This window comes from Chenopodium album, chromosome 10, assembly GCF_948465745.1.
Source record: "Chenopodium album chromosome 10, dcCheAlbu1.1, whole genome shotgun sequence".
NCBI lineage: Eukaryota > Viridiplantae > Streptophyta > Magnoliopsida > Caryophyllales > Amaranthaceae > Chenopodium > Chenopodium album.
The window spans coordinates 52,517-74,519 of NC_137843.1; the positions used below are offsets into that span (position 1 = coordinate 52,517).

Here is a 22,003-nt window from a genome sequence, read left to right on the forward strand (position 1 = left end):
TTCTGGCTATATAACCCAACTCTTTTGATTTGATCAACTAGATTAAGGCCTAGGCAATGCCCTCGGTTTTGTTTAACTAAATTAAAAAAATTACCTTAAGTTTTAACAATATCTTGAAAACATTATCTTAAGTTTAAATAATAAAATAAACAAGTAGAAATGAAATATCAGATGGAAAGAGATATACAATAGTATATGTTTTATAATTAAGTAGAGAATTGCATAATATGGATTAGAGGTGAAAAAAATTTGGGTTGGGTTGGGTTGGACCTTAACATCAAATCTCATGGCGAAACTCGTAAAAAGCGGCAGGCTTGTCGAATTGAATTTAGTTTTTTAACTAAAAAAGTTTCTTACTTGCCCAAACTCACCTTTTTTTTCGGGTTAGATCAAACTGTACCATAGCTGATTACTCATAGGCAGAGGTGTATATGAATCGAGCCGATCAATGAATTACTCGAGTTCAAGCTCGGTTGAAACTCATTCACGTTTGTATTATTTAATAAATGATTTGAACTTGAACAAATTTTAAATCTCGTTAAATAAATGTGGTTGAACACGACACATATATACTTATTCAAATAAGTTCATGAACAACTCGTTCATTTATGTTCATGAACTCACTCATTTATTGGTACGAGTATTTATATTTTATATTGGTATGTACAAGCAAAGGCGGAAGGAATGGGAATAACCCATATAACATTACAGTATTTAAAAGAAAGAAAAAAAAAATTCAAAATCGAAGCGGAGAATAGAGGTTTCGGGACGTGTATATAAACTACAGTATAAAGCATTGCCTAAGAATTACCCTTCCTTCCAAAGTCCAGAAAACCCGACCTTTCTAGGGTTTCAACTTTAATTAATAACCAAAAATTGTCGGTCTGTTTTTTCGACAATCAATCCGATAAACCCTCGGAATTATGAGGACTCGAAACGCAAATACCCCAAAAACGCCGGCATCACAAAAGAAGACACCGCCGGCGAAGAAGTCCGCTGTCAAAACGCCTACTCCTTCTCTACCGGTGGATTCCACGCCGGAGACGTCGACACCAAAATCTACGGCTTCTCTAAACCCCGAACCCCAGACTACCCCTTCTACCACCGACCTCAACCCCGAATCTGCAGGTATATTCAATCTATTTTTTTTTTTAAAATTTTGCATGTGATGGAATAGGCGGATGTTCGTCTCTTAGTTTATTTTATGATCGGATTTGGATGTCAAAGATTAATTTTTTGATTTTTTTTTTTTTTTTTTAAAATTTTTGTGAGGGGAGATTAAAGTATTGAATTTTCCGACGTTATGCTGATTTTCTGTTTATATAGAGGAGATATTTATAAGCATCTGGATGATGCATGCATGATAGATTGAGTGTGGCTGTGAATTAAGATTTCTAGTCATTAGAAGGGATTCGATCTTAGGTCCTGGGTATCGTCTCCAAGGCCATTATCAAAGCTCGACATTCAAACAACTCTGGGACTTTATTTCATTGTATTCAGAATAGTTCATGATATATTAGTTATTTTATGTACTTATTCCTCATTAACCCCCTTCCCCCCTCCCAAATGCAGCTGAAAATGCTGTTGTATCACCAACTAACAAAGGTACTACAACTAAGAAGGTGACAAAGAGAATAGTGAAGAAGAGGGTGATCAGACCCAAGACTCCTGCTTCAGCTAAAGATGGCACATCAGCGTCCGTGAAGACAGGTGAGGCTGGCGATAGCAAGGTTGATGTCAAGGATACCACAGATGCAAAGGCTGTAAATCTTTCAAAATCTGAAGAAGTTGTTATGAAGGATTTAAAATTAGAGGAGCTAGTTACTGATAAGGTTGCAGATGGTGGAGAACCCCAAGATAAGGGCAAAGAAAAAATGGATGGTATAGAGTCACCTGTTGTGGCTATTGAGGGTGTATCTTCTGCTGGAAATGAGGATACAAGTGAGCCCAAAGAGGATAAGGATGAAGATCCCGACAAAGAAGCAAAAGACAATCTAGAAAAACTAGAGTCTGTAAACAGGCTACGTGATAAGTCAGATAATATGGATGATGATCAAGAGAAAGAGAATGTAAATGTTCACGATATGCTAAAGAATAGGGACAGTGACAAAATGGATAAGACAGATGAACAGGCTGCTGAATCAAAACAAGACGAGGCTTGTGCTACTGGGGGAATCGAGGAGTATGGTGATGAGGAGGGTTTTGTGGAGCCTGGGGATGAGGACCTTCAAGAGGATGACGAGCCTGAGACTGGGGATGAAATGAAGGCGCTGGAAGTGGAGCACAAGGAATTGGCAGCCGCAGCCAAGGAGCGCAAGGTCAAGAAAGAACTTGAGATTTTTGTTGGTGGGCTGGATCGCGAAGTTATTGAAGATGATGTGAAGAAGACTTTCGAGAAAGTTGGAGAGGTGGTTGAAGTTAGACTGTTGAAGGATACTTTGACAAACAAGAACAGGGGCTTTGCATTTGTGAGGTTTGCGACTAAAGACCAAGCTAAGCGGGCGTTATCAGAAATGAAAAATCCTGTTGTATGTTTTCTTTGTCATATCAAAGAGTGTCTTTTATGTAGCACTTGTATTTACTATCTTTATTCTTTCTTAAGCCTCTCTTTTTATAAATTGTGTAAAACAGATACGTGGTAAGCGATGTGGGACTGCACCTAATGAGGACAATGACACCTTATTCCTTGGTAATGTCTGCAATACGTGGACCAAGGAAGCGGTAAGACAGAATTTGTTTTGAATAGTGATTTTTGTTGAGATGTTTTTTGTTTTTGTTTTTTTTTTTTTAAATGATTTTTATCATCTCTTTCTGCAGATTAAACAGAAGCTGAAAGATTATAGTGTTGAAGGTGTTGAGAACATTACCCTTGTCCAAGACCCTCGCCATGAGGGTTTAAGCCGTGGATTCTGTTTTATTCAGTTTGCTTGCCATGCTGATGCAATGTTTGCTTATAAGAGGCTTCAGAAGCCAGATGCTATATTTGGCCACACTGAGAGGACTGCTAAGGTTGCTTTTGCTGAGCCGCTTCAAGAGCCCGATCCTGAGGTAATGGCTAAGGTTAAATCAGTTTTTGTAGATGGGCTTCCTCCTCACTGGGATGAGGACCGTGTTAGGAAGCATTTCAAAGTTTATGGTGAGATTGAATGTATTACGCTGGCTCGCAATATGTCATCTGCTAAGCGTAAAGATTTCGGTTTTGTTGATTTCACTGTTCATGAGTCTGCCATTGCTTGCATAGAGGATGTGAATAGTAAGGAGTTAGTTGATGGAAACTCAAAGGTTTGGTTCCAACTTTGTTTCTGGTTTTTCTTTTCACCTATGTTTATATATTTTGTGGAATCGCCTTAAGGTGAGGATGTTTCTTTGTTTTCTACTTCCTACTGGGTGTTTGTTCATAGGGACAAAGGGTGGGCAAAGGAATACCAATCCCCGAATTGGAATTATCTTTTACTTTTTTTTGGTCCCCCACTTACTAAGAAAAATCAATCTACCCACTCAACTCTACACAACACTTAACTGATGCATTTACTCCTGTCTCATGATAAATTTGTTCCTCCCTTTGGGTGTTTTTTGATGCACATCCCACCCTTCTGTTTTTTTATAAACCCAGTTAAACTCAATTTAATCCTTAAATAACAGTTCCAGGTTAAAAAAAACTGTTAAAGAGAGCAGCCATAATTATTATCTGGATTTTATAGTTGGCTCTATCTGATTTTATTTAGTTTTTTGGTGCTAGAGTGTTTGTTCTTGCCTGTCTTGTGTTTCGTGATGCGCGATTTTGTTATCCCAGATTCCCTGTAGTGTCCCTTTATTATATTGTGCAGGGTGTTGGTGTTATGCTTTGACAGATATAGCAATACATTGAGTTTGTTGCCCCTCTAGTTTCTTTATGCTCCTGTACAGGGTGTTGTTGTACTTCAGCAAGATATTCTATTCCTCCTATCCTGTAGTAACCATGTTTAATTGTCAAAAGAGTATGTGAAATAACTAATACTATAACTTATTTGTTGTTGCCTGACTTTTCATGGAGCTTAAGTATCTGCTGTTTTGTTCTGATTTATCTATCTCATTGTTTAGACGAAAGTAAGAGCAAGGCTTTCCAATCCATTGCCTAAAACTCAAGCTGTTAAGGGAGGAATGTGCGGTGGTTTTCGAATTGGCCGACCTAGTGGTATGCAGGCTAAGCTTTCAGTGTCGTCTGATTCTTTTCCCTTTGTATGTTATCTTACATTAAATGCACTTGTTGGTAGGAAGGAGCTTTGGGCGTGCAGCACCTGCATTAAATCGGCCTAGTTTTCAGTATGGCAGACCCTCTCGTGGTCAGTTCAATGAGCCTGTTGGACCTTATGGTAATTAATTTATCTTTTGTAGCCACTAGCCAACAATCAGCTCCTCTCTGAGTACATCTTCCTAGACTTTTTTGTTGTCTTTGCGCACTTGATATGCTTCTTTTTTTCCAATAGGGCGAAGAGTTCCTTACAGAGCTGGGCATATGGCACCTGGAGTTGGCCCTGCTGGAAGACCTAATTTTGGGGGACCTAGGGACATTGGTCGTGGACTTGCAAGACCTGTTCCTTCACGGAGAGAGCCTTTCCAACTTGACGATGGTGGCTATTCAAGACCTTATATGGGTAGGCAATATGACGATCCATATGTTTATGATGGCAACCATGGTTTAAAGCGCCCATTTTATATGACTGTAAGTAGCGATCTATTTGATGATGTAAAATCTTGTTTCATACATGTTGTCAGCCCAGTCAATTTACAGATTTAATTATATGTAGGACCAAGATCCTGCATATATGGAGCCTAGTCGAATTCGTCCTCGATTTGACTATTCTGGTTCAGGTCGTGGTACTCACTTCAGAGGTACATATCTTTTAGATTTTTTTTTTCCGTCATGGATAATCCATCTTTTCCCCCTTCAAGTGCTTTGGGGATTGAGGAAAATATGGTGTTGGATAGGGCGGTGTGGGAGGAGAATATTCATGTCAACGACGTGTTATGATTATATAAGTACTTTTAAAAATTTATCTTACTATTTTTTTTACTTGTATTATTTTATCCCATTTGATTTCCTTTGCTAAAGTTTTCTCAAACCTTTATGTTTTTTACTCTAAATGTTTTAGCCATCACTTTAAAACTTTCTTGAATTTTATTTTTGTTCTCTTTTAAGAACTACCTTTTCTATTTTTTCTTTGGATGCTCTTTTTTCTCACTCTACTCACCTTTTTTCGAACTCTTTTAACTAAATTCCTTGTGTTGTCCCTTTTTATATGGTAAGGTTCCTTATAACGATTCATGTTAGCCGACCCAAATCATTTTGGGACTAAGGCTTTGTTGTTGTTGTTGTTGTTGTTGTTGTTGTTGTTGTTGTTGTTGTTGTTGTTGTTGGATAATCCTCCTTTTCCCCCTTCAAGTTTCTCCCATAATAGTTTAAAGTTGTAGATTACTTTTTGACTTGAGCATTCATTTCTTTTCTCCAGATACTTATGGAGCTGGCAGTAGTTTCTATTCAAGTGGCTATTATGGTCCTGATGTAAGTTGGCATCTATTATCTAAACTTGTTGCTTGGTACATGATTTCAATAGCAAGCAGTACATGACTTTATATCAATTTTTTTTACAGTATGGTGCACGACCCCACTCTTCTTTCAATAGTCGGGATCGTCCTTATGGAAGAGGTCATGGCTATTACTATTAGTTGAAGTTAGCAGCAAGGTAATTAGTGTAAACTTAAACCTCTATATTGTGGATCCTTTATAATGGTGATGCTTTTTTTCTTTTTAACCACTAGTGGCTTCAAATTATTGTTCCTTATTTTTAGGTGTTGGCTATGGCTGATTGATGGATAAGAGGCTTGCTGTTGGGGACCTGTTGTTTCTTAATTCCTTCTACCCTACTCCACCCCTTTAACTAATTACTCCATCTGTTCCCTTTCAATCCATACATTTTCTCCATCACCCGCTTCTTGGTGTAGTTGTTTGTTTGTGACATCACTTCTGTATCATAAGCTGGGTTTATCTGATCTAGGTTAGGTGTATTTGTTCCTTTGAAGGCTCTGGACTAGATTCGTTACCAAATAGCATGAAGGAGGAGCTGATAGATAATGGCCTTGAGTGGCAGTTTGCAGTTTGAGGATAATAATGTTGCCTTGTGGTTTACATACGTGGTAACTGAAATTATCATTTATTGACTTTCTGGATCTGCTATCGCAACTTGGAGTATATTGAAGAGTGAATTGTGGAAAAGGTTTCTAGTTAATGATGTTATCATACTTATTTGAAAGAAATGTTAGAAGCTCAGCTTCTCATGCATTTGGGATTTCTGTGGAATAAATCTGACGAATGTTTTGGCTGGAAAGAGTGGGTGCAAAACTTGTGCCAGTGCTAAAGTAATGCTTTGTGGATCCTAGTCTTATAACTTTTGAATGTATCAATCTCAAATTCGGATTTATTTTGCTATCTGACCTTTTGGTCATGCAGCTGTTACCCTTTCCTTTTTTTTTGGTTGTTGGCTGTTATGTATGGAATTGAATATGGGTTGCCTTCCTTTCAAGAGTTTATTTTTTCAAGAGAATTGATGACCATTTGGGTCTGCCAGCCTTTGATCTTATATAATGAGGGTTTTTCTAAGGAGATGGGATTATGCATGCTGAGTTGTTGACAGTTTGTGAAGATGCTTGGATGGAGTTGATTAGTTTCTAGCTGAGGTGGGTAGTGTTCTATCTTTGGTGGGTTATTATACCTTTGTGAGGTGTTGAGGGTTATGGACAGTTTGCTAATTATGTTTTGTACCTAGGAAAAACCAATTTTTTTTTTTTGGATTTGCTATAACTTGGTTATTATAGGGAGGCGATGTTTTCTTAAAAGCAGTTTTATCATTTAGGTGCTTTCTTGGGCGTTATTGGTCAGTTCTTCTCATGTTTATATTTGCTGTGTTTATTATATGCATTTTTTTCCCCTATTTGTTTGACATCTTTGCCTGAAGCTTTCTGAGTTTGGGATGTTATGAAGAGAACATTTATTGCTGGTAACACGAATTGGGTTGCTCTATTTTATCAAAATGTTAACAGAGATCTACAGAATGGCATACAGAGAAAAAATGTAGTGTTTTGTTAGTGAAGGAATCGCTCTTTTAAGGTTTCATCTTGTTTGATAGTGTAGATTTGCAAAGATGTAGTTTACCAATTTTCTTGGATTCTAGAGTTCATCTTTTGGCAGTGCAAGCTCTATGTGATTGCTGCTTTATTTTTGGCAGTTAAGGAGTTCAGTAATATCGGAATTTCTAATATCTGTGAGAACTGAGAAGTTTTCATAGCTATTAAGGTAGGTTATGTTTTTTAAGCCATGGATTTATGTTCTTGAGGTTTTGACTTGATAAGCTGTTCTTCATTTTTGGAGCTAGGATTTGGTAGTTCAGCTTTTGGTATCCTTTATTGATGACTGCATTTCATTGGCCTGCTTTCCTGGTATCAAGCAGTGTCTAAAAATATAGTTACTGTAGTTGGCCGTAGTTCTGATGAAGAGATACAATAACACCAAAGTCAGCTGTTGTTTTTTATTTGGAAGTGATTAGCTTCTATCTAGTGCAACAGTTAAAATAAATTAAACATGTTAAGTTTGACTAGTAATTATTTATGTATACTGGTGAGGTAACAGGCAATCAGTTCCATTTCTTGCATTGTCAATCATGGAAGTGGCAGGTCTTAGATGAGTTGCATCTTTTTTATGTTGAAGGACTTTGTCTTGTGAGGTTTTGCCTGCTCATCTTTGGCTGCTCTTGTTCATATGTTTAAAACACCTCTTGTTCTTCACACACTCCTAATTGTGCTCTGAAATGGTGTCACATGCTGTGTATCTTGGAAGTTGGTAGTCCTTATAAGTGCTGAACATGTGTTTTCATGTCTATTTCCTGTAACATATTTTTTCTTCCATATCATCATTCTTGGTATTTTTCCTGTTATTGGGCATTACAAAAATGTAAATTTGGAGACGTTGACCTTGAAAGGAAATTTTGGATTGTGGATCCACACCTTTTGTAGCCTGTTTTGTATACTTTGTTTGGGTCTTTGAGTGCCACTGATGAGATGTGGTAAATAGCCTTTAGCAATTAATGGTGTCGTCTTTACCTTGTTCTTAGACATTAATTGTTCTGTGTTCTTGGAGAGGTAAGATAGAGTAGCAATACAGAGTATTTTAGAAAGATTAATTTTAAAAGGCTAGTGATGTGGGTTCATGTTTTGGTTTTTAAGGTTTCATTCAAAAAGCTATACAAATAGCAATACAGAGAGTATAAGGATTGTGTTTCCTGATATAGGAATAAAATACAGTATTATTTATCAATTTTCAATTCTGGTTACTGGTCAAGTTGACGATAGTTGTTCCAACAATTTTCAATCTGTATTTGCTGCCTTCAGTTTAACTGTGACAAAAATAATAGAAACCATAACTTTATTCAGTTTCCTACTTTACTTGACCATTGGATGCTTTGTTTTTGCTTAGACGTAGTATTTATCTTTGGTATCAATGTGTATTTTTTGGGTCATATTATTTTGAAGGAAAGTGGTGTAATTAAAAGAAACAATTCTCTTCTATAGAATTTTTCTAACATTGTGCAAGGTCTAGTGTTTTGATTATTAAAAAACGGGGGTATCCCAGTAATTATAATTCTTTCATTTTGTAATAGTCAAATCACTTTGACTTTTTTACTATTCACATGTTTACTTTGATTTTTTTTTTTAATCAATTTATAAAAAATTATATTCTGTCATGTAATATATTTTTGGATTAGTCTTTATATATACTTTCATATAATCAAGCTTTTATACCTCTTAGTAATACTACCTTCGTTTTTTTTAGTTGATACGTTTTGATTTTAGCACTATTCACACACTCTCCTTTGATCGTGTTTTGTGGTTTATACATAATGAAAAATATAGTCATGTAGGATCTTGTTAGATTCGTCATGATATATATTTTCAAAATATCAAATTTTCATAATTTTTGCTTATTGGTAATTGAAGAAATATAAGGTTGAAGTTGTGTGTTGGCAAACGTGACTAAAGAAACGTGTCAATTAAAAAGAAACGAAGGAAGTATATAATATAATTATAAATGTTAATGATCAAAGTTGTGCATTAGCATTTATGTTGGTTATAGTGTTATGATTATTATGAGACAGAGGGAGTATTTCGTAGCTTTATAAAATAAAAATGGTTGTTGTTCGTATCGTAAGACTGAATTATGTGAAATATTGTCAAATTTGCTTACAACTTTTATCATTGAAATTTTGTGCTTTATATGTTTGTTTGTTTGTTTATCTATTCGTAATTAAAGATCTGAATGATAATACCTTGAGAGGTGTAAAATGATCGGCGTGTATTGCTGAATTTGTTGATTGTATACTTTCATATTAAATTATTATTCTTTGTTTATTTATTGGTAATTAAATATAGTGGTTGAAATGATGTTAGTAAAAAGTGTAGAAGACTTGAAGTATTTACCATAAATATTCCAAGTAGTATGTGTAAATAGTGTGAAGTTTAAAAAGGATTTTTTTTTTACCTAATTCACTTTTGACTACTATTACTAATTTATGCATAAAATAAAAGAAAGGGTTTTTCTAAGCTATGCCCCCCAAATTCTTCGGTTTCTAAACTGTATCCATACATTTTCAAAGTTATAAGCTGTGCTCTCCATCTCAGATATTTTATCAACAATACCCTTTGACAGCCATATCGGTTAACGAAAGTTAAGTTATTTTATCAACAATGGTGTCGTGGCGTTATTAATTTGACTGTCCCGTTCTAATTGGTTTAACACTTTAATTTTTTTAAAAAAATTAGAAAATAAAATTATAAAAAAAAAGGTTATTGTTAATGTTAAAGGTTATTGTTGATAAAAATTAGTGAGGTTGAGGGCACCGCTTAGACGATTGAAAAGACACGGGCACAGCTTAGAAATCGAAGTAGTTTGGAGCATAACTTAGAAAATCCCAAAAAAAAAAAAAAAAAAACTTAGTCTTTTGGATATTTGTTAGAATCATCAAAATTTCTACTCTTTCTGTTTTATAATGTTAGTTTCATATACTACTTTGGGAGTTTTATTTATCCATATTAAATATGTTTCATTTTTAACTTAATTTTTTTGTTACTTGGTTGTGGATTGATGATATGGCTTTAAGCAAGGAAATCTCTTCCTCTAAATTATGTATTATGACTTTTGTACATTAATGTTGGATACCTAATATTTTTCTTTTTTTATTCTATGTGATTGATTTCATATGAGATAAACATTATGATATGGAGGGAGTATTATTTTTAATTATCGAGGGTTATAGATATTAGGAAAAATTAAAAAGAATAATCCCACCTTTGGCATATCTGCTCAAAATAATCTCACCTTTGTGTATTCCAGAAATAATCCTACTTTATATCTCCATCTTCCCAAAATGATTCTTTTTACCTTCAACTTGTAAAATAGGTTAGATTTATTTATTTTTTTTTAATTTTTTTTTCCTTTAATCCCTCCTCGCTCACCTCACCCCTTCCATCATTGTCAACCACCTCCACACCACCACCCACAATCTTAATTCGACAGCACCACCACCACACACTAACACCCACGTAATCACCACCACACAACCAGTTGTCCCCGCTCCACCGTCGCAACATTTTTCTGCAACTATAACTATCTTTCTACAACTTAACAGTAGCAGCATTTTTCTCAACATTTTCCTTGAATTCAACCACTTTCTCATGAGCTAAATTATTCACTAAATTCCCATTAATTAACTCAGTTTTTGTCAATTCCTTTTTCTCAGCAGTTGAAGATGAAATCAAAACATTACCCAATTCAATATTAACTTGATTACTAACTTTATTACTCAACTTTTTATCAAGTTTTCTACTAAAATCAGAAGTGGGTTCTTCCATTTTGCTTCTATTATTGAAATTAACATCAAATTTAGGAGTTTCAATGACCCTAGAAATTTAGGAGTTTCAACAACCTCAGAAATTGAAATTAACCAAATTTAGGAGTACCAACGCGCACCACATGCGAGCTCAGCCACCACCAAAAGCTTACCCCCAACCGTCGCACAACCCCGACAACTGTAGCATTCACCCACAACAACTGCTGAAATTGGGTTAAATTGGGTTGTAAATGCTAAAATTGGTTTGAATTGGGGCTGCAATTGGGGAAATTGGGCTGTTGGAGGCGTTGGATTGCGGTAGCGCTGGCTGCGGTATTGTGGTTGTTGGTTTGGGTGAATGGTTTCATTGGAAGTGACGGGGAAGGGGAGTTTATTAAAACACCATCTCTACCCTCACCCCCACCACTGGGTTTAATCGGGGAGGGAGAAGAAATCGGGGAATGAAGAAAGGAGGGAGGTGGCTGCCATGTCTGTCAAGTTGTTTCAGCGGTGGCAGGCGGTGGGCCGTTTCAGTCCGGCGATGAAGGGGGTGGTCGTACACGGGTTGGGGCTGGGAGATAAATATTTTTTTTAATTGTTTTATTTTTTTTAATTAATTAAAAATAGAACCAATTAGAAGGTGACAAGTGTCAATTCATCTTCTAAAACAGATTACCAATTTTATAAACCGATTAAATGATCATTTTGAGAAGATGGGGGTATAAGGTGGGATTTTTTCGGGAATACGTAAAGGTGGGATTATTTTGAGTAGATGTGCCAAAGGCGGAATTATTGTTTTCAATTTTTCTTAGATATTATTGGTCAAATTTTACATAAAAGGCAATATCCTTTAAATGTTTAAATTAATACTACATATATTTTACTCGGTAGAAATAAAATTGGATGACCAGTTAATCATTTCTTACACTGCGTTTTACTGCAATAGAAGTGTTTTTGCACAAATTTGTACAGTGTGGATCATACTTTTCTACATGTTTCAGCACACCTTCTAATCACACAGTATTAGGAGGTGGTAACGAGTGATTTTATCAACATAATTTAACATCAGGATTAGTAAATGGCATAACAGTCATAAGTACAAGGTGATGAAGTGCGGTAAGCCGGTAATGTTATAAAAGAAACAGAAAAGCTAGCCTGTTATCTGTAATCTGCATGATTTGATTGTAAAAGGTAATGAACTTAAAATTCAATCCTTAAAAACCGTACAGAAACACACTTTGTAAGGTTCTAACAGACAAAAACACACCGAAAAGCGTTGAGATTGTTATCCACGTGTAGGTAGTCCCTTATATGTACACGCTATCAATCCATCTGATTAAACACTAACCAATAACAGCCTGTACCTATAAATATTACGGAGTAACGCAAGTACAAAGCCCAAGACTAAGATGGGGAGGGAGCAGAAGAATACACAGAATAATTAAGATATAAGAGGATGTCCAGTGAAGCTCTGGCAACTAATTCAAAGCCTAAGACTAAGATGGGGAGGAAGCTGAAGAATACGCGTCCTTGTCATCCTCCTTACTTTGAGGTACTTTTTTATGTGATTAATTTTGTTTGAATTACAATTGGTGTATGCCAAGTATTAATTGATGTATGTAATGTTGCAGATGATAAAGGAAGCAATCGTTGGTCTGAATGAAAAGGGAGGATCGAGCCCCTACGCCATCGCCAAATACATGGAGCAGAAACACAAGGCACTGCTCCCTTCAAACTTCAGGAAAATTGTGGGTTTTCAGCTTAAGAAATCTGTTTCCAAGGGCAATTTGATTAAAATCAAAGCCTCCTACAAGCTTTCTCAGGCCCTCAAAAAGACCAAGGCTGCAAGAGCTAACGCAGCCAAATCAAAGCCTCCTACTACTTCTACTACTGCTACGACGACTACTACTACTACTAAGAGGTGGAGGAGGAAGCCTGTGCCTAGAGCCGTGAGCAAGATTGATAACCCCCCCAAGTCTACTCCTACATCTAATTCTACTCCTACTCTTACTGTTAGGAGGAGTAAGAGGTCGCCCAAACCCAAGCTGCTCAAATCGATAAAGTCTCTCAAGCCCAACAAGGCTTAGTCTCTTCGCTTTAATGTTATTATGCTGCTGTAGTCAGTGCTGATGATATGGAGACCTTTATGCAAATAAATAACTTCATTTTCGTCGTCTATTTTGCTTCTTCTATATGTGTTAACTTTAACTATGAGTTTTTGTATGCTCCATATATTTGGATCAATTGCCTCCTTGTTAATCGCCCATTTCAATTAATATTTACAAGATTTGCCTCTCTTTGCTAACTAGTTTGACTAATTGATTATATTATCAAGTTGTAAAAGTCGGTAAAAGATATTCCCTTCGTTTTACAATGGTATTTACAGGTGAGTATAACAGGGTACTTTGTTAAAATTCCTGGAATCGAATTCAAATTGGAATCCAGAACCGGAATCTGTTGAACAGGTTCTCGGAAATTGGAAACCGGAACTGTTGCTTTCGTGACTGGGCAACGAAGTTCTACTAGTGAATTTGTGTGCTTGGGAGTCCCTGATGTTATCCTGTCTTGTAATACAATTACTAACTTTTTGCAGATTTTTTTAACAAAAAACTGGTTGGTCACTAATTTATTATGTTTACAACTTGTAAATAAAACAAACTAATAATAGTTGTCTAACAAATTTGATAAATATATATATATTTATAATTGTAATTTATTATTTTAAAAAAAAGTTTGAATTAGTGTATAATTTGAAATTAAGTGATACTTTTATCAAGTTACAGGGTACCCCACAAGTTCTCCATTTTTCTTATCGGAATTAGAACCTCCTATACAGGTTCCGATTCCGATTCAAGGTACCCTGATTTTTTGCTCAGCCCTAATGAAATTCACTTTGATTGTACACATTTGTCAATACATTATTTTGACAATGATTTTCTTCAATTGCATAATACCTTCGTTTTTTATTAGTTGACACGTTTTGACTTTAACACTATTCACACACTTCCCTTTGACCGTGTTTTGTGATTTATACTTAATAAAAAATATTGTCATGTGGGATCTTGTTAGATTCGTCACAATATCTAATTTCAAATTATCAATTTTTTAAAATTTTTGCTTATATGTAATTAAAAATATAAACGGTTGAATTTGTGCATTGACAAACGTGACTAAAAAAACATGTCAACAAAAAAAAAAACGGAGAAAGTATAAATTAGTGGTATATATAACGATTGAATATTAATATTTATTGAGATGAACATGACTAATAAATACTGTCATTGAGAATATTCTCACATTGATAAAATGGGGAGAATAATTATTTTAATCAACTTTGATGGAGTAGTCGTTTTTCTCACACCACTTGCATATATATATATATATATATATATATATATATATATATATATATATATATATATATATATATATATATATATATATATAACTCTAAACCTCTTACATCCAAGTGAACCAACATATTCTAAATTCTCAACCAAACATTTCCAATTGTTAATTTCACATATCAATCTTGTATCGATCTCACAGACCAAACTTTTTTACGAATCCGCCACTTATAGAGTTTTAAATCAATACGAGTACATCTGTACATAGGATAAAAAAAGGTGGTACGAGTATATATTAATGATTGTTATATAAAAGAAAGTGTAGGCCTAACTTGGTCAACTCTTCCATCATAATCTCTACTGGATCACTTTAATTTTGTTCTTGACATCACATTCCAGGCCATAAAAGTTTAACGTGAGATACTTTTGTTTGTTTCTCACAATCACATTTTAGACCGAAACTGTGTTTTAACTCCTTTTATTTGTCCCCCGTCTGGTAGTATTGAAGTTCGACAATATAATGGCCTGCTTAAACATTCAAACTTACACCGGTCCACTTAATTGGTTACATGTTAAGTACATGAATAAATTTATATGCGGCTAGAAGTGTTGTCCCACATTAAACGAATGTAAAAATGAGGGAAAAGTGTTGGGAAGATTATCTTACTTAGATTTATAAAGCGAACTCTCATGACAAATGTGGACGGTCCCATTTAACTTTACCCATATTGTTTCTACACATTTCACTAGATCGACCATTTGATTTATTGATTATGACTAATGTGTTTTTTTTCAAGGTGCCAATCTTTTCATTCCATATGGCTTATTTAACTTAAAGATTCACATGACATAAATACATTCATAATCCATTCATAAGGTTGAAGTGACGGTGTAAATTATGTGATTAGACAATAACAAAATAGTGGAAAATAAGAAATGATGTTTGCCGCATCACTCTTTTGATGAGATTTCAAAATTAGTTGTATGGTTGGTTGTAGAATTGAAAGTTGTCAATTTTATGTATCCGACTTATTTATTCACCTCATATTCGCTTTTTTTTTTTTTTTTTTTTTTTTTTTTTTTTTTTTGTTCTCAAGAAATTAAGTTCAAATAAAGGATATAAGTTAAATGAGAAATTTTTAAAAGAATAATTCAAATAAGTTATTGTTGGAGTATTTGCTTCAAATTGTTAGTGGTTAGCTAAATCCTAATGTATAGGAATATGGTATCCTAATTTAAGTATGTAATTAGTCTGTGTTAAGCCATGTTCACTTCACCTTTTAAAAAAATAATCACTTTTATATTTGGTAACTTTATACTATACTAGATGAAGCCCGTGCGATGCACGGATCGATTATATTTTTTTTAAAAAATATTTTTTATATTTATTTGTTTACATTTGTTACTCCGTATTTTATTAGTTGTATGTAATATACTACCTCCGTCCCCTTTTGATAGTCCCTTATGGGCAATTTTCACGGGAATTAATAAACACAAATAAGAATAGTTAAAGTGCATTGAAAATGTAAATTGACATTGGGTATGCAAAAAAGTAGAAAGAGAAAGTAATAAAAGTACATGGGAAAACAAAATTTACATGGAAAATTTAAATTTGCACAAGTATTGTTGCAAATTGGAGGGAATTTTGGTAAAAAATTAATATTAATGGTTGTTGGAAAAAGCAAATGGGGTGAACATTTTGGGACTAAAATTTGCCCATAAGGGACTATCAAAAGGGGACGGAGGGAGTATCATTTTTTTCATTTTTTTTAAATATTAGATAAAATTCCAAATCTCATAAGATAATATTTCGTATTTGATTAATGTAACCATTAAAATTTCATTGGTCAATTATGCTTATGCGGCACTTTAACTAATCTTAGGTGTCATAATCCTATTGTAGCGTTTTAAAAATATTTATCATATGTGGCGCTCTAATAATTTTTTAAAAATAAAAATCCTATGTAATATATCATTTTTTCGTATTTTCTTTTTTTAAATATTAGATAAAATTCCTAATCTCACAAGATAATATTTCGTATTTAATTAATGTAACCATTAAAATCTCATTGGTCAATTATGCTTATGTGGCACTTTAACTAATCTTAGGTGGCATAATCCTATTGTAACGTTTTAAAAATATTAATCCTATGTGGCGCTCTAATAATTTTTTAAAAATAAAAAACCTACGTGGCGCTCTAAAATCTCGGGAAAAAACTCCCCTTTATATATATATATATATATATTAGATTTTATCATTTCTTTCTCTGACTTTAAACCTCACTCAAATTATTTTATCGGTAACTTTAAAGAAGAAATATAATAGAAAATTAGTAAAAATAATTTCAGTTCAGCAAAAATATTTTTAGTTCAGTAAAATTAATTTCAGTTCAACACAAATAATTTAAGTTCTGTAAAAATAATTTCAATTCAATAAAAATAATTTAAGTTCTGCAAAAATAATTTTAGTTCAGCAAAATTAAGGTGAAATGAACAGGGCCTTAGTGGAGTAATAATAATAGTGAGTTTAGTGGATTAATATTAGGCATAATTTAATAATCATGAGAACTAGGAGCTGATCTGGATCGTCCATCATGTTTCATCGAATGAACTGCACTTTACCCGCCTCTTTAATGACATTTTTGTAATTACACATCTTTTCAATCTTTTTTTCCAGCTTAGAGCATCCACAATTATTAGAACTTATTTAAACTTCTTTTAGTTTATATATATATATATATATATATATATATATATATATATATATATATATATATATATATATATATATTTCAGTCAAAAAGTAAATGAAATTGTTTGAAAAGTGAATAAGAGTATCCACAATGGCTAGCAATATCTCCTTGTAGCTTTGGGTTGCCACACCGTATTCTTAAACCTCGTAATTTAAGCTACAACCTCCACAATAGCTAGCTACAATTTTTTTTCATTCAATTAAAAATATAAAAATAAATAAACAATTAAAAAAAACAATTTATTAAATTAAAGTGGCTTTGGGTGTGAAACTACATAGTTTTGTAGAGCTATGTAGTTTCATCAAAACTACAACCCTTGTAGCTCCACATTGGCTAGCTAGTAGCTCTAACTATTTAGAAATTGCAAGCAAGGACCTTTTAATGGGCCAAAAAAAAAAAAAAAAAAAAAAATTAAAATTATATATTTATACAGTCCATGCTTGGCTTAGGCCTCCCATTGGGGGAAGAGGAGGGTTGTATTATACCGAGTGCTAGCTTCTTCGTATGAAAAAGACTAGCATGCCAAACATAAACCACATTTGTGCACAGCACGCTAGACAATCCATGGGCCCCGTTTTTACGATCCAACAATTTTCCTTTTCCTTTTTTTTCCCCCCCTTTTTTTAAGAGTGAAGTTTTGAGTTTCCAGCTCCCTAGCCTTCTATTCAATTTTACTGTAAAAAAATGATAGAAATAACTTATACAGTTATACGGATATAAGTACTCCGTAATAATCAATATAACCTATATGCTATATATTTACGTATCATGTATGCATAATTAGTGAATTTTACAATAAGAATTCGCATTACATCCGTATACATACATTTTTACATGCATTATCTGGCCACCACACTTATAGAATAGCATAAGATTAAAGATGTGGATGTAAAGTATTTCTATTTTGCTATTAGTTGATATCCTGATTCAATTTGTCGAATATGCATATGCCAATATTATCACTACCAGCAGAGCTTGAAGTACTTATGAAACCACTTATCAACTTGCCTGCATCAATGGCCTCCTCTTCCCTCTCATCACCTCCATGCAAGAGCAACAATGCCTCTAAATCAGAGGTATGGCTAAAGCTCGAAAGATGGCGATTAAGAGATTGATCGTGGTCGTCGGGTGTTTTAGGACCTTGACTTAGTTGTGAAGCCACGAACTGGTCCAATTCTCTCCAATCTGTCACCTTGGACGCCTTATTCATATGATTAATCTCCCCAATAGTAGTAGTAGTAGAGTTGCTACTATTGTTGTTTTGAGAGACAAGAGAGATGGTTCGCTTAGAAGACAAGGGGCTTTCAAGTTGAGGGAGTTGTAGGTAAGTATCAGTAATAAGTGAGTAGTTAGCCGCCAATAATGCTTCAGATTCAATTTCTTGCTTGCATAGCAATTTCTTTGGGAAGAAGTTGTTTCTGTTTGAATGATTATAATTATTATTATGGATTATTATTGGATCCATCACACCACTCGCAGCTTCACTGTCATACACATAGCTCGACTCCCATCCCTCCATGTTCTTCGATTGCATGCTTGCTTTCTTCCTGAATGCTCGACATACTACCCAACCTTCTTCCTATATGAGTCAAACGGGAATAACTGTTAGTGGGGTAATATACTTTAGGAAACATGATTCACTTTTTGTCATTTTTTGTCTTTGGATGTCTCTTCACTTTGCTTTTTATATGCTTTTATTTGCTTTCAACTGCTTGTATAAGCTTCTTAAGTGTGCGCTCAAGTCATGAGAAAGAGTAAATAGTCAAAGCGCGGTTAAGAAAAACTTACTTTCCATGAAATTAAGGAAAAAGGATCGGATGATGATGAGATGACAAATTCATGAATACTTTTGTAGGTAATATAAATATATAATCATAAACGCAGTACCTCGCTGTATAAAATGCATGACAAAATTACGTCTCTGTTACTTTATAATGTAATTTATGTTTAATTTCACTTAATATTTTCACTTTTGACTCATAACCTATATTGGCAAAATTACATCTTAATTAGTGTTTAGTCTTATTTGGATTTTTTTTTTTTTTTCCAAAATTTGAATGGAAAATTATTTCAACAATCAACATTTGGTAGTTATGTAAAAAAAAAAAAAAAAAAAAAAGCACACCTTTATTTGAACTAAGGGAAATTTTATTTGTTACCAAAATACCTTTTTACGAAATTTTTTTATAAATATATATAATCTCTCTGTTCTTTTTTAAATGTTCCTATTTGTGTTTTACATAATCTTAACTAAATGTGCAACTTTGACCAATAATATCTCTAATTTCGTATGGTAAAATTTATGAAAAATTAATAGTATGAAAATACTATCAATACCCCACATGATAGTTTTATTCTTTTATAGAATTTACAAAATATGGTCAAAATTTTATAAGTTGACCACATAAAGATTAAAAAAAAAAAACTCAGAGTATATTGAAATAAATTTTTATGTACATATATTTTATACTATTTTTTGAGTTAAAGGTGCAACAAAATTTGAATGACATTCAAAACAAAATCCGATCCATATTTTTTGTGCATGAATTTTTGTTTTCTTTTAAATTTTAAAAAAGTAGTAAGTCAAAAAACAAATTTACACATCTTAGTTGAAATTATATGCATATCCAGTTAAAATATTGCACAATTAGAACTTATAAGTAAAATTTAGACCATGTGAATAAAAGTTTATTTGGAACATAAGAATAATAATTTAGAACACACTCCCCTTTAACCGTGTTTTGTGGTTTATACATAATAAAAAATATAGTCATGTGGAATCTTGTTAGATTCGTCACGATATATACTCCCTCCGTTTTTTTTTTTTTTTTATTTGCATCACATCGGGATGCACAAAGTTTTAGAAGAGTAATATAATATTGTGAGTGGGTGAATAAATTATTATAGTAAAAGTAAAATGGAACCTTGAAAGAAAAAGTATGTTAGAGAGGATACATATTTTTATTATTTAAATGGGGACCATGGAGGAGAGAGAAATGATAAAATAATTTGAGTGGGGTTAAAGTAAGAGAGAGAAATGATAAAATATAGTATAAAGTTATCAAATATAGAAGTGATGCATTTTAAAAAAAAAACACCCATAAAAGAAAAGTGATGCAAATAAAAAAAATAGAGGGAGTATTTTTTAAAAATCAAATTTTCATAATTTTTGCTCATCGGTTATTAAAGATATGAATGGTTGAAGTTGTGCATTGGCAAACGTGACTAAAGAAACATGTCAACTAAAAAGAAATGGAGAAAGTATGATTTAAAATCTGAAATATATGACTATAAATCTTACAAGACACAGTTTAAAATTTAGAACTTACAAATTAAAATTTAAAATAACTAATGTTAGATTCAGAACATGTGAAATACTATATGATTTAACTCATTTAAGATCTAGAATATCTATCAGTAAAAATTAGAGCAATTGGTTAATATTTTGAGCATGCATCGAGTAAAAATTTAGAATATAGAACTTGTTTTCGCATATGTAAGAGTTCTCCCATACAAGAGGGGTGGTCATGAGGGTCTTTCCATATATACATATAATAAAATAGGAGAAGTAGTTGTAAAAAAAAAAAAAAGAAAATGTAATAAACCGCAAAAAGAAAGTGATACACTTAATAAAAATATAAAAATAAAAATAAAATTGGAGGGAATCTATAAGTTATACTTGCCTGAGGAAGTCCACTCTCGTCAGATTCGAGTCGATATTCATGCATGATCCAATCTGTTTTTTGGCCATTGGGAGCCCTTCCTCTGTAAAATACTAGGGTTTTTCTCATACCTATGAGATTGCTCTTATCGTACACGGCTTTATCTCTTCCTGTGGCCTTCCAAAACCCTGCCATGGTGGCTCGATTCGTCCTTGTTCCTGTTGGATACTTTTTATCCTTATGGCTGAAGAAGTACCACTCGTTCTGTTCCTCATACCCGATCCGACATCTATCTGCACTCCCATTACACATGAATGATATCATCAGTTTTTATTTTTTTTTAGACAGGCGAATTGTACCAATTTATTATTCGTGCGTACATTATTGTGTATTTTCATTCGGTAGTGATCATGAACCATCTGCTCTACTTGATCTGATCTTGATCGAAGAAATATCATTTAGGTTTGGAGTTAATCTATATATACTTCATAGTTCGTAAATATAATACAAAAAAGGTATTGCTTGTATTCCAGTAAACAGTAAATCTTACAAAGGATGGGGAAATTAGAAGGAAGAAAATGAATGAAATTTACCTTGGAGATCCCAAGGCTCAATCCTGTATAAATCGATGTCTCGGATGACATCAAGATCGATCTTTTGAGAGGCGACCTTCTTCTTGAGATAATAACCCACAAGTTCTTCATCAGTTGGATGGAATCGAAATCCAGGCGGAACACATGATTCCAAGGTATCCATTATGTTTAACAGTAAGCTAGCTAGCTTAGCCAAGAGTATAAGAAAATTGAGCTTTAATGAAACAACTTTAGAACTTCAACTCTGCATAAATTTTCAAAACCAAAACACATTTAACATACGTTTGAGAAGTTGAGAGTGAAAAGACATAAATGAATGAAGTCTAGAAGGGGAGGAATGATATAATGAACACTACTAATGAAACGGGTGACAAGTGTGTTTTCAGGGGTTAATCATCATCTCATTTGGTGGTAAGCATTTTTCCCTCGAAAAACTTTTGTATACACCCGGTTTACTAATATTAGTATACATCGAGCAATATAAGGGTAACTTTTAGCTAATTTTAGGGTAACCTTTTGCCTTTTTTAGATAACTTTAAACCTAATACAATTTTTACATAAATAGATAACAAGAAAAGTTTTATAAAGGTAATTTAATTACATTCAATCACCACTAATAATTGATTTTTAGTCATTTAAAATGTGATTCTTTACTAATAAAGCGTAGATAATTTTTATTTGTATTTAGTTATTTTTATGCATATTGGAATAAGTTTTATTCATTTTAGGGGT

General features: G+C 33.4%; 3 protein-coding genes across 3 annotated transcripts; 2 read left to right on the top strand and 1 right to left on the bottom strand.

Annotated features, from left to right (window-relative positions):
- The first annotated feature begins 812 nt into the window (after positions 1-812).
- Positions 813-8,462, top strand: LOC145561778 (uncharacterized). The gene is made up of 11 exons (XM_081621877.1): positions 813-1,128; positions 1,573-2,528; positions 2,632-2,721; positions 2,818-3,282; positions 4,081-4,174; positions 4,254-4,352; positions 4,467-4,702; positions 4,788-4,872; positions 5,490-5,542; positions 5,632-5,723; positions 5,830-8,462. Exons 1-10 carry the CDS (start codon positions 924-926, stop codon positions 5,704-5,706), a joined length of 2,358 nt encoding a protein of 785 aa, XP_081478003.1. The 5' UTR covers positions 813-923; the 3' UTR covers positions 5,707-5,723; positions 5,830-8,462.
- Positions 8,463-12,218: 3,756 nt separating this feature from the next.
- Positions 12,219-13,150, top strand: LOC145561779 (histone H1-like). The gene is made up of 2 exons (XM_081621878.1): positions 12,219-12,468; positions 12,548-13,150. The coding sequence occupies exons 1-2, from the start codon at positions 12,373-12,375 to the stop codon at positions 13,001-13,003; spliced, it is 552 nt and encodes a 183-aa protein (XP_081478004.1). The 5' UTR covers positions 12,219-12,372; the 3' UTR covers positions 13,004-13,150.
- A 4,538-nt stretch (positions 13,151-17,688) lies between these two features.
- LOC145562979 (NAC domain-containing protein 105-like) lies at positions 17,689-21,694 on the bottom strand. The gene is made up of 3 exons (XM_081623391.1): positions 21,272-21,694; positions 20,700-20,971; positions 17,689-18,595 (listed from the first exon to the last, which is right to left on the bottom strand). The coding sequence occupies exons 1-3, from the start codon at positions 21,432-21,434 to the stop codon at positions 17,927-17,929; spliced, it is 1,104 nt and encodes a 367-aa protein (XP_081479517.1). The 5' UTR covers positions 21,435-21,694; the 3' UTR covers positions 17,689-17,926.
- Positions 21,695-22,003: the final 309 nt, after the last annotated feature.